The sequence below is a fragment of the Ixodes scapularis genome, unplaced genomic scaffold, assembly GCF_016920785.2.
Source record: "Ixodes scapularis isolate PalLabHiFi unplaced genomic scaffold, ASM1692078v2 PGA_scaffold2__306_contigs__length_199485367, whole genome shotgun sequence".
In the NCBI taxonomy this organism is placed as follows: Eukaryota; Metazoa; Arthropoda; class Arachnida; order Ixodida; family Ixodidae; genus Ixodes; species Ixodes scapularis.
The window spans coordinates 48,342,216-48,355,968 of NW_024609857.1; the positions used below are offsets into that span (position 1 = coordinate 48,342,216).

Genomic DNA, 13,753 nt, shown 5'->3' on the forward strand with positions numbered 1-13,753 from the left:
GCGCGATTTGCCGGCACTCTTCTGCATAGGAAGCCATTTCTGAAAGTGTCTGATTTTCAGTTGCGTCTGAACGGTATGGTAAGATTGTGTCCAGGGTAACAGAGGCTTCCCTGCCGAACAAGAGGAAAAATGGTGAAAAGTTGGTGGTGGCTTGGATGCTAGTATTGTAGGCGAAAGTTATGAATGGCAGAACCTTGTCCCAATTGGTTTGGTTGGCGTCGGTATACATGGCGAGCATGTCGAGAAGGGTTCTATTGAGTCTTTCAGTTAACCCGTTTGTCTGTGGATGATATGCAGTGGTTGTAGAATGAATGGTATTGCAAGCTGCGAGAAGTCCTTGAACTAGAGCGGAAAGAAATACCCGACCGCGATCGCTGAGCAGTGTGTGTGGTGCGCCATGGCGGAGCAGTATATTGGTAAGAAAGAAGGTTGCCACATCTTCTGCGGTCGCAGTTGGGAGGGCGGATGTCTCAGCATATCGGGTGAGATGGTCGATTGCAACTACAACCCAGCGATTTCCAGAAGATGAAGTGTGCAAAGGTCCGATCAGGTCAATTCCAACTCGTTCGAAGGGTCGCGAGGGACAGGGTAAGGGCTGTAATAGTCCAGATGGCGCTTGCGTGGGACGCTTTCGTCTTTGGCACTCAGCGCATGCTTGCACGTAGCGCTGCACGCTGCGATATAGTCCGGGCCAGAAGTATCGCTGGGAGATTCGAGTGTAGGTTTTTGCGAAGCCGGCATGTCCACATGTTGCGTCTGAATGCATGGAATTCAGTACTTCGCCGCGAAGGTGTTGGGGTATGTAAAGTAACCAACGTTGGCCATGAGGCAGGTAACTGCGTCGGTATACAAGACTGTCCCGTAGACGAAAATGCCGAACTTTTCTTGAAAACGCGCGGTCCGTAGATATTTGAGATCCGTTCAGCTGAACGAAATTTAATTGATGAGAAAGGTGTTATACGTCCCTCTTGTAGCTCATGGGCTTCGCCAGTGGTGCTAGTAAAAAAGAAAGATGGCACAGTCCGTTTCGGCATAGATTTTCGTCGCCTAAACAAAATAACACAGAAAGATGTCTATCCAATGCCGCGTATCGACGATGCTTAATTTAGCGGTTCAAACCGGTTCGAACCGGTTCAAACCGGTTTAAACCGTTATTTTTTGTTCCCCGGAACTGAACCGGAACCGATCCGAAAGCCGTGAACCCGAACCGGAACCGAACCGATAAAAATTTCGGTTCGACACCCTGGTCTAAATACAAGGTCGCAACAATTAATCCGAGGGGTTTAAATGCAAGGGCTCGAAAGTTAGTCGTGGGGGTCCAACTTTGAGCGGATTAAAGGTAAGAAAGCAAAGGTTGCTCCCGTCCCCGTTAGTCTTCCATGAGAAAAACGGCTGGGTCAGCGCATGGTCCTGAAGGACTAAATCCCTGAAGGACCAAATCGCCCTTCATTTTTTTTTTCTTAGAGTGTATTACATGCGCGAATGAAGTTTTAGCAATCAGCGGTTATTTGAGCGAATTGACGTTTTATTAAATGACAGAGGCAGAGAGGGATTGAACGCTTGGAAATACGAACGGGGATTGTAAGTTTGGTTTCGACGGCCACATGGAAAACATAAGCGTATTCAGAAAACGGGCCAAGGAGGGAGAGGACACGTAGCGCGGCGGAGGCTGGCGGAGGTACTTCGCAGCCCCGGGTGTAATGCGACCGCTACAAGTGCCTCCGCTTTCGAGAAAATAGCGCGTCGTTTCCTCCACCACGTGGCGACATAGGCAGCGTCGATCGGTTTCAGACGCGGAGCTCGGCGCCGATCGAGCGGAACGACATCGTCGCGAGGCAGCAAAGGTTCCTTCACTACTTGGCACAAAACGGAGAAGGAGGGCGAAAAAGTTTCTTTCTGTCGAAGAAACTATAAGGGTGACGTCAGGGCACAATTGCAACTTTTTCCCACGAAGCCTCAACCTGCGACAATGGTAGGACGAGGCAATCATATTCCTTCCATGATTTACCACGCAACTGGTCATAAACTACAACACTGGTCATGAACGCCACATTTCACAGACGAATAAATACTCATTGAAGTAGACGTTTCAGTAGCGCCTTCCCGGACTTCTCCCCGTTCCAAAATGCGACGCGACCTCCATTTGCATGGGCTCAATGAATGTTTACTCGCCGTCTCGATCCACCTCTGTCTAGCGACTTGAATGTGCTGCGCTTTCCTAGCGTATTAGGCCGTTTACATTACCGCATTGAATGCGTCAACTGGATTCGATGCTAATTCGCATTCATGTAAACGCGGCTCCACAGACGGAACTGTACGAAAATTTTATTTTCAAAGCCATTTATTTACTTTGTTTAGAGGAACCTCCAACAGAACGTTTTGACGTGTTTTTGCTCTTTGTGCTGCGCCGCCAGCAGTTCGGCTGGCTTCTTAGCCACGATGACGCCGTTGCTGTGGAGCCATATGACACGTCGTAGCCAATGGGAATTTAGGTGTCGTTTTCGCTCCATGGGTCAATTAATGCTTTCGCATTAGAACACGCTCCCATCACACGCATACAGCTGAAATCAGGGGTTTCCCCAGGAATTGAAACTAGGGGGGGGGGGGGGGGGGGGGGGGACATTGAAAATAGAGGAGTCGTTGCGAATTAACGGGTGTCTTCAGAAAAACAAGGTGGAGGGGGGGGGGGGGGGTGTATAGGGAAATCACTGACTGAAATGATATCTACATTAATACACCCTCATTGGTTCCAAAAAGCTATGGAATTATCGTCCGGTACGAAACGCCTAGAAATACAACCACCTTGACACCAATAGATTACGTAGCTGCTGAGATTAAGGACCAAAATGTTGCTTTAGGAAATACATGGGCTATTGTACTGTGGTATGCTTTTAAGACGTACATTATGATGCAAAGCAGCGCGTGTATACGCAACCTAACAAACCCGCTCAGAACACTCATGTCCTAAATTTCAAAATTGGGTCTTTTTATTGCGTGTACTCGACGCTGGCAGGCTTTTAACCGAAGATCCGACAGCATAACGCATTAACTAACCCAGTTTAATGGCTACGCGCCAGGCGTGAAATAATTGTAAAGCAAGTTCCCAGCTGGCGGAATTGAAACTTGGCATGCGTCCCAGGAGACGTATATCATTTGCTTTCTCAAGAAAAAGAGGAAAGTTAATTATTGTATAAAAAGACGTGCCAGAGAACGTACCTCCTCAACCAGGTTCGATCGGAGACACCTTTCTCGAGGAGCTCAAGATAATCCTGCCTTGTGTACTTCTACTGTTGCTCCGACAGACCAGCAGCCAGTTCTCGAATCCTAGAAGCTTCGTTTGATTTCCATTTTTTTGCATTTTTTTATGTTTTGTATTGCGTTCAAGTGCAATAACCCATCTTGCTAGTGGCACAGGATTACGACTAGTGTATTCACTAAATTATAACTGCTATATTTCAGCGTGTAAACTGCAACGTATATCCGAAAAACACTTCGTGTTTAAAAAAATTGTCAAAGTGCAGGCGAGCTGGTGCATATCAATCATGATGTTACCCTGGGACTCGCAAGGAGACTGGAAGAGGAAATAGAATAAATAGAAGGAAGTCGACCAACAGTGTATCAATATGAGACTGATATAACTTACTGAGACGCTGTCTGTCCACTGTCTTCTGCCCCTCCACAGCATGTAAACGAACGCTTTTAGGGCATTTTAGACGGCCCGCAAAAATCGCTTTCTCAAATTATCTCGCTGCAATTTACTGCAGATGTGCAAGCAAGTCGTAGAAGTTTACGGTGAAAAATAGGCCCAAATCGCTGCTACCGCCACGTTGATTCTCGAAGGAATGCTTAAGCATTTCGCTCGGCCCATATATATAACAGCATGGTGAATGCAGCTTCTCGTCACTTTTCCACAGAGTGAAGATTCGCGAAACCCCTCTTCTTCGTGATGCAGGCAGATTATGTCACTTAGCGCGTGCTTGAAGCACGTGCGCGCGATACGCGGAAAACGTCAGAGCCATTTCATTGTTGTGCATACATGTTGCGCGTACATGCTGTGCATACAGGGGCGACGACACCGTGCGCTTGCAGCCCGGTGGTGCGGTAACCGCGCGTCAACAACGGCGCGGCAGGCCGAAGAACGAAACCGCAGCCCGTGTGCGTCCACGGGTCTCCTAAGCCGGGCCAAAAGCTTCCGAGGACATCCAAAGCACGAACCCGCACGCCGGCCGCGTGACGTAACACCTAGCATCCGAGGTGCAGTGGGAAACAGCAGGACTGCGGCGTACTTGGGCTACCGGCGGGGCGCCGCGAGGCGGCATGTGCGGCTGGCCCGACGTGGGTAAATATTTTGTAATGAGCCATCCGCAGTCTGTCGCCGCGAAGCGGCGTGAACGGGGGCCGGGGTTAAAGTCCCTAGATAAGAGCTTCCTAGAAGTAGCGACATTCTTTGAAGCGGCGACTGCGTGACGGTGCAGGTTTTAGGAAGCGAATGAATGGCGGCGCACAGCAAAGGTTTGAACCGACGTTACTAGAACCCACTCAGTTGGGAAACTGCCTTAGAGACTGCTCTGAAAAAGTGGCCCCGATCTGCCCTCGAGCACCGAGCTAAAGGCGAACACAACGCCGCCATTTCTCCCGCTCGAGGAACTGCACGTGACGTTAATTTTGGCTTTAATCGGCCATTTCAGCGCTGAAACAGACACAGCGGAAGAAGTTACAGCGGAAGATACAGCAGAAGAAGCACCGCTGAGGCATGGTTATATAAAAGCAATATTAATTGTGCCGCAAAACCTTGCAAACTAAAGATTTAAAAAAAACATCACGCGCCCTTCATTTTGTATTAAACTCCAATAAATTTCATACAAAAAGAGTCTTTTCCGTTTGTTTTCACGCAAAAACACGCTTTCTAAAAGCTCAAGGTGAGCACAATACAGATACATGATAAAGAGTGGCGCTGTTGTATTTAGCTCGGTCTTGGTGAACGCCAGCGCCCCAGGTTTCGACGGCGAGTTTCCCAACTGAGTGTTCTAGTAACATGGGTTTGAACTGAATGCCGCCATTTTGTTTAAGCGGAATGTGCTTTCTCATTTGTATCGGTTGTCGTTACATGTAAAAGGAGAATCATGGGACTTTAGCCGTGGTTGGTTCACACGCGCCAAAGGTATACACTCACCGACCACCATTGCGAGGATCCGAAATTGGCGTAGGGGGACGTCGCCGGCCATCTTCAGTTGCTAGGTGTTACATCACGGCGTCGCTCCCTATAACCCAAGGAGGATAGAAGGGTAGAAGAGGGCATGACGCCAGCCGCGTAGCCTCCACAAGCCATGCTCCATTGACGCCTCGCCTCTTTCTCATTTTTCTCCTTACTCTCCTCACTTATCAGGCCAACGTGACCACATCACGTGACCGTAGCTAGCCTTCGTCCAGCTATAAGGTACTAGAATACACCACAGTCTAGCCTTCGATCTGATAAAACCTACCGAACGGAGCGCGCGCAATCCTGCAAGGAATCCTTTTGCAATCAACCATCCATCTCAGACGTGACATGTCACGCGCACCAATTGCCAGAGAGATCTACGGTCACGTTGGCCACAACATCGTGTAAACTTTTTATGACTAGGCTTCACCAATATTGCAACGTGCCCCCTCCTAGTACTTCTAACCTCCTTGCTGTAACCAGTCAATCCAGTGCGGCGTCTCTCGAAATATGCACCCCGCTGCCATCGGTTGGCGCTTGCAGAAGGTATTTCCTAGCCCATTTCCCCAGCCAGCGGGGCTGTGGCGCCATCTCGTGGCAACGTTACGAACTTGGAATACGTGTTCTCCAACCAGTCCAAGATGAGCGCATGGCACTAATGCTGGCGGTTAAAAAAAAAAAAAAATCAGTGACTGAACTTACCTCGTTAAAAAGAAGAAATAGAAAACAAGAACCTGTCCCGGGCCATCTACGCCGCCACTTCGCAGACGATGCATGCGTACCGGGAAGTGCTGCCGACAGATGGCGTACGCCGCGTCGAATGAGTGCCGGACGATTCGGGTTAATCTTGGTAGGAGACGATCTCGCAAAAGAACCTGAATCGGCCGTCGCTCTCTAGAAAGCATATATTGCAGATAGGGTTCATCTTTAGCCATGGGGAGCGTTTGCAACTTAATGGCGGACTCCTCATGTGCATAATGGTCGCAAGTGCGCATGCGCTGCGTTTTCGCGTGGCGAGGTGGAAAGAGGGCAAAAAAGGCAGATACCGTAATATCCCGAGAAAGAACCCACCCTTGAAAGATAACCCACACCTACCATCCGCATTTTTTTTTTCACTTTTTTAAAAGCAGTGAAAGATTACTTCTAGTAATTGTAGGGCCCTGGTCAATGGTGACTTTCGCGGAAATGGTGTTGCTTACCTACGACGGGAGACAAGCGAACATTGCTGATTTGGAATAACAGTCATCTTGGCTTCATCGCCCCTATATTCGATGACAAGATTCACAAATCACAAAACCTAAAACTATTCTTTTTACAGCTTTTTTAATGCATTAGACCAGGAGTCTCAAACACGCGGCCCGCGGGCCGCATGTGGCCCGTGATTCGCTGGGACGCGGCCTGCAGGCAACCGGCTACGAGTCGCGGTTTCCATGCCTCGAGCGCTAGAAAAAGCATGCAGCTTCGTGATCTCACCGATTCATTTTCGCTCGAAAAGTAGCTCTCCTGTTTTAACGTATTAACATAGTTTACACTTATCTATGTTTATTTATCCTATGTTTCGCTTTATTTTTTGCTTCCCAGCTTTTTTGTAATGTACAACTGTACCGCTACCAGACCGCAAGCGCGAGCTATTCGTTGAAGGGTGCATCTCGGCTGCGCAAACTTTCTATCAGCCGGAGTAACAGCCTAAAATAAAGCTACGAGCTCGGGATCCCGCCTTCAAAAAAGGTTACAATTAAAAGACAAGTATTTGCTCAGAGTGTTGTAATAAAAATCGTAAGGAAAGCAAGAACTGCCAGATTAACGGATTTTTTTTTTTTTTTTAGAAATATGTTCAGAGCTCGGGAACGACAGTGTACTCGTTCCCCTGTTCTATTAAAAATGGCAGCGCGTTGGCGGGACAGTATCATTTTAATTCTAGTTATCACATTACGGCAGGGCCCAGAGTAGTCATAAAACACATGAAAGCGATAGACCTCACTGGCAAAACTGTGATTTTACAAAAAAAACATAGAGAGCAAGGTCTCTTCTCTATAAAATTTTATGCCCCCCTCCCTCCCCCGTCTTACGTTGCCTCGCTACCTTTCCGGTGTGGGCTATTTGGCCCCCACACTTGAACGAGTTTGAGACCACTGCATTAGACTTATAACGCTCGTTTTCACGAAAACCCAGCGGTGTCTTTCATTCGCCATTTGCTGCGTGCGACGCTCTAATTGGTCCAACGTGCTAACGTTAGCGCGCGTGAAACTCTCCCTTTCTCCCCGGCGCTGATAAACTGACAGACACCGCCCGGTTTTCGTCGAAACGCGCCCTTTCGTTTTCGGCAAACTCACGCGCACAGCTGTCGCGGAGTTAGAGAGGAAGAGGCGCCGCGCAACACCTCCTAGATAACAAAGCCGTGGTGCTGAGTTAGATGACTTAATCAGAGACGGCCAACGCTGTACACAGATTCAAAACGAGTGCTGCGTCAGCGCTGGGCTTCGAATCAAGTTTGAGCCGAACGTTGACGCAATCATCGCATCTAAGCTGTGCCCAACGTTGGCCTCCTCTGATGACGCGATCTCAATCAGCACTACGCTTTGTTATCTGGGAGGTGTTGCATCGCGGCGGCATGTACCCGATCGCCTGGACCCAACGCGGCCAGGGACATCGCGGCGCCTGAGGCATCTATATCGTCGGCCGCTGCAACCTCGGCAGTAGCGAAACTTGGTCGCCCACGCCTGTACACCGCAGACGAACTAAGGCAGCGGAAGAACGATATTCATGCTTTTGCATTCACAACTCATAAGTGCTTAGGTGTCCTCATAATCATTTTTTTAACAAAGTAGGTTTAGTTGTTTTTTTTATTTCTTGTTGCAAACTTTTAACACCTGCTTGCATCTCTCTAGTAAATTGCAGCGCGATACGTTGAGAAGCCAACTATTGCGGGCCGTATAAAATCGTACGTTTAAGGTCGGCGATTTTTTTAGCTACACCAACTATATTTTCGGAATCATTGGCTTTTACCTTTTCCGGTATGCTATTTAGTATCTCTAAATTCTAGGGATGTGCGAATAATCGCCTTTTTCGAATAACGGATCGAATACTACCCTATTCGATTCGTTAATCGGGTCGAATATTAATTTTCAAAAGTTTCGAATATTTTTCGAATAATATTCGAATAGTCGTTACGGTGTCGCGCCACGAAAATCCCTTCACAGGCGTCCCACAACGCGCCAACACGCCTGCCATACATGCCCGCAAGATGGCAATACGTACCCTCTTCTTCTAGACAATGATTATCGTCATTGGCAGCAGCAGCTTCTGTCTATACGTACGAGACACGAGACAGGCGACGTGTCGACCCGCTTCGCTGTCGCTTGGTCAGTCGCGCGATGGGGCAAGCCGCATGAAAGTGGCGTGAGAGAGCGACCAAGGGGATGAGGATGTTTTCTACAAATCGAAACACCGAGCGACGTGACGAGCGACAGTGAGAAATCTCCGTCGCTCGCCGCTGACTGTCGTCGCTGTCGCTCGTCTCGTCGCTCGCTAAATCGCTTAGGTGCGGTTCAGCCTTTAGGCACCGCTTTCGCACGAGACTGTGCGTGCACGCTTTCAAAAAGCATGTCGTGGAGACGTCTCAGAACCGATTGCAACGGTACTGCAGCTCTCTATGAGCGAAGCAGAAGTGGTAAAAGCGGGAAGTAGTACCAGGAGAAAGCGCAGTAAAGTCTGGAAGTTTTTCGGCCGCTCCATTGCAGCCAATTGAAAAAGCCACAACAGCTGCTTGTGTCGAGTCTTTCCCAACACTTTCCATGGTTGTTCTACTTGTTCAGTGTGTGAAAATGTTCCTTTTTGAGGGAACAAGTGAAACAAGACAATGCGCTTTCCCAGAATCTTCTCAGATCAGTGAAAACAAGGTTCCTGGACGTAAGGAGGCAGGCACATCACGCCCTTGTAACCTTCCTTGATCCTCAATTCAGGGACATCTGCTACAACAAGGAATAAAAAGAGAATGTAGAGTTCCTACTATAGTCAGTTGCAAGCTAAGAAAAAACCGGAAATGCCTCTCAGAGGAAAATGTAATCCTACGCCGAGAAACGCCAGCCAATCGTTTTCATGACGTCATAATTCCGTAAACCAATCGCGATCCTTTTGAAAAAAAAAAAAAAAAAGCTCAACATGGCAGCTGGTCTTAGCAACGCGACGCTAGTTTCTCGTGACAATTATTCTGCGTTTTTTGCACCGTGTTTTACGTGCCCGAGGTTACGCCACGAAATCTTAATGGTATCGGCTTGCGTTTGCAGCAGTTTTTGCGCGACAACGTGAGAATACAGCGACGCTATCGCCAACGAAAATTTCGAAGCGGGCGCGAGGCTTAGCACTGCTGAGAGGTATGTTAGACAGTATCTTGGACAGAAAATGAATTGGGAAGACGGTACATTGGACATGACTTTCTTTCTTTACTAAACAGCTATTTCGTTGACCAAAAACGTATTCTAACTTATTTAAATGTCCTGAATGAATTAAATAAATATTGTAGTAGTTTAAGACACGTTTCCTAGAGGAAGAAAAAGCAACGTTGCTAGCGAACTACTTTCTCGACGGCGGAGGCACTTCAGATGGGCGCAGTGCGCTTGTGGGTGAAGCTAAAAGATTGTTCTCAGGTTGCATCCGACTATAGGTACAATGCATTAGGATGTACCAGGCTCAAGCGAACTGGGATTTTATGTTCAGCATCCGCGTGAACCGTGATATTATATGTAGCATTCTAATATTTTAGTAGCGTTTCTATATTTAATTATATATCGTTGAACTCTGGTCATTATCGCCAAGTCGCGTTTTTACAATAATTTTAAGAAACATTTTGGAACAATAAAAAAAATTTTATAATCTCTTTGCTCTTCTTTAGTAGCTGTCTACTTGCTATTCGGAAAGTATTCGAAAATTATTCGATTCGTATTCGTATTCGATTCGGTGCCACAATTATTCGATTCGTATTCGATTCGGTTTCAAAAATCACTATTCGCACAGTCCTAACTAAATTCTGAATATATATTTTGAAATCGGCAAGCGAAATTAATTTCAAAACTAACATTCAAATAGTTTCGCGCTTTCAGTGGCGTGAACTCAGGGGAAGGCAGGCTTAGAAGTCGAGCGAGTACTCTAAAAATGAACTATGCCAAGCATTTTTATCGTGCAGCTGCGCGGGTGATGGAGCGAGCTTCCAAAGCCTTCATTTGACACTATGAAACTGCTTGTAAACAGTTGGGAACAATGTCTACAGTTTAAAGAGTGATCCCCCATCTTCCCCTTACGTCACATTTTCATTGCTGCCGGGGACTTTCACTTTGAAAAAACACGGTGAGGACCAAAATTGTAAATTAAATAACTTCGCGAAAAATATATTTGAGCCCAATATTTGGGTTACTATTTCAGCGAAGTTTGCTCGTGCGTTTAGCAGATTCTCAGGCAAATCGGGGACTATGAAGAAAACGCTGGAGAACACCTTAAAAGCACTTGTTTACGTGCTGTACTTTGACTTCAAGTTCTTTTTTTTCCCAGTCTATACGTTTTAACACCATGACTAACACTGTTTTTGTTTTGTTTTTTGTGCTTTTTCCATCAAAATAAATGTTGCATTGTGAAACGCTTGGTCCCCGCCCAGACGTAGCGCTGGAGTTCCGAACCAAACGCCAAAATTACAAAACTTTTTTTTTTTTTTTTAGTGGTAATAAGTGATGGAATTTTCAATAGGAGAATAGGGCTCTTCCCGGTAGCTGACGCTGTTCATCCCTGTGCATGGGTGGCCTTCGACGGCCACCGTTTTCCTACTAAAGATTCACGAATTTCGCTTATAACTTTGGAATAAGTTGACGGCAGGCTCTAAATCTGGGGCATCTGGTATAGACCGCTAGTGTTATGTTTGGACAGATGGCTGAGCGTTCGGCGGTGCGTAGTTTATTTCTAACGATAAAAACAGACCGTATATATGCGTGTTCAATTTACAATCAAGTTCACATCATAATATGATACCGATACCACTTCAATGGCACGTCATGAGGTCCCGCATAAGATATCCCTTCATAATTACTCCGGAATTCCCATCATGTCTCGAATTAAAAACGGTAATATCAACTCTTTAATGGCCAGCGTCAGTTGCAGCTGGTGCCACACTGGGAAAAGCTTCGTCATTTTCGGGCAACCCATGCTGTCGTCTGAGATGATGAGTGAAGCTGCGTTTTGCATTTGCTTCGTTCGACCCGCCCAATCGCATGCACTGTGGCACAAAAGTGAGGTCACCACGTTGCCACAGTTCACTAAGAGTTTCATTTAAGTATTTTAATTGACCGTATATTTTGTTGTAAAAATCGCGGTTTCAAATTAAAAAAAAAAAAAAAAGAAAGTCCGCCAGAGCGTTTTATATAACATGGTACGACTTATATGCATTATCTTTACAGGTATAGCCCTTAACACCATATATTTGCCACGGGGGTTATATTTCTTCTTCTATTCCCTGATAAAAATATTGACACTTGCTCTCACTTGCGCGTATATTGTGCTCATGATACACATCTGTGCGCGTATCAATGCAGTTTCGCCGCGCCGACCGTACAAATATATATGTTCGACTTATACAACTGTATGACTTATAACAGCAATTCATAAAGGGGGAAAGGGGTGGTGGGGTGGATTTATACGAATCTGTGGCCATTGTACGTAATTAAGCATCTTTATCGCTGTAGTTTTGGTCTCATCATAAACCACTAAAACCGAAATTTGAGGTTTGAAATCTAAAAACTTGACAGCAGCACAGAAAAGAAAATTTTATCCTGTGAGACGACAATGATGATAACAATCACTACAGAGGGAGAACAAGCGGACAAAGAACAAACAAATCTCCAAACACAGCTTGGTGACTGTTGCGCAACCGAAACATCCCGCCTAGTGTATCGAATCAGGGACCTATCAATTTCCAGTGGAGCGTTCTACTACTGAGCTAACCAGGAGTTAGCCGCCAGTATAGCAAACGAGTTTTATCAGCTGCCACAAGTCTAACACCTTCGTGGCGTTAGACTGGTGGCAGCTGATAAAACCCGTTTGCTCTACTGACGTCTAATGCCTGGTTAACTCAGTTGGTAGAGCGCTCAACTGGAAATAGGGAGGTCCCTGGTTCGATACCAGGACCAGGCGGATTTTATCGGTCGCGCACCAGTGACCTAGGTGTGTATGGAGACTTGTGTTTGTCCTTTGTCCCCCTTGTTCCCCTTCTCCAGGGATCGTTATCGTCATTCTTGTCCACCTCGTTTGCATGAATTGCATTATCATCTATCCTGTAAGTTAGGAACATTAAACCGTACTAAAACAGTCGCGCCCCGAAAATCTACAAACTCGATTGAAGTTGCTCTTGAATGTTTTCTATAGACGTTTTGATACGTGTGTAGAGTCTACTGTACTTGTCACTGCTTGCTGCAATCTCCAAAACGGCGGCTTCTCACCACTTCAGGCATTTTACAGTTCAAGTTGGACACTTCGATCTGACAACAATGTCGTCTCTGCTCGTTACCTTATCCGCCGCACTGACACTTCGCGGAGTCCTTGATGCCGCCAACGTTTATAATTCGGCCACAAAGTATCCAGAACTGAGGCCAGAGCTTGGGAAATACCAGGACTTTTCGAAGGTAACCCTTTCTGTATCTAGCATGTCTTGGTATATAAACATGTCTTTTGTTTTTGTGTGTGTGTATGTTTTTTTTTATTTTTGCAGATTGTTGTATTAGTTTGCAAACAATCGACATTGTGATCCCATCAATTACCAACGCGTCATTTGGGATGGACGTACACTTTAATTTAGAACAAAAAACTGAAATATATCACAGCTTGTGTAAAAAAACAAAAAAAAAGCAATAAGACTTGCACTTTAAATTTACGAACCTCCAGGGGAACATACCCTTAAAGCAAATATTTGGACGACGTTCCCGTACCGATAATGGAGGGGAACAAGATGAGGCGTGTTGTTCCTAAGAAAAAAGGAGCCTCGCGGACGCTTCAGTAAGGACTGTTTTTTTGGGGTAAAAGCTAAATAAACCGATAGAAAATGAATTTATTCTCGTTCTGCATGGCCCTTCTTATTTAAGTGATGTTTCAATTCGGGGGTCTCTGTTTTAAGTTTTAAGATATTTTTTTTATTCAAACTGGTTTGGGGTTTTATTTTCGTGGTTTATCAGTATTTAGAGAAAACACGGAACCCTATGGTTATAATCCGTTTCCCTCTACTGCAGTGTTTCCCCGTGGAAGAGAAATGGTACATGACGTACCGAAGCCACGAAATAGACCCAGGCTTTGGAGGCAAAGCTAAATGCTTGAAGGGGTCTGTAACTGGCCCAATGGCCGCTGGCACGGCTCCGATTCTTCTTGGCATTGGGGGAACCGATACGTAAGTGAAGCAAATGACCAACATCTATTTCATGGAGACTGGAGTTGATTACAAGCGCGTCGTTAAAGCAAGGTAGCGCATTTTCCATGGTCAGAAATTTGGGACAAGCGCTTGTAGTTCACGTATCTGTCCCCACG

The 13,753-nt window shown here is 46.3% G+C and overlaps 1 protein-coding gene across 1 annotated transcript in view; it reads left to right on the forward strand.

Annotated features, from left to right (window-relative positions):
- The first annotated feature begins 12,726 nt into the window (after positions 1-12,726).
- Positions 12,727-13,753, forward strand: part of LOC121836474 — a 29,257-nt gene continuing 28,230 nt past the window's right edge. Inside the window, exons 1-2 of the mRNA XM_042291380.1 lie at positions 12,727-12,861; positions 13,462-13,616. Of these exons, the coding sequence (XP_042147314.1) occupies positions 12,727-12,861; positions 13,462-13,616 (290 nt within the window). The remainder of the gene's footprint in view (positions 12,862-13,461; positions 13,617-13,753) is intronic.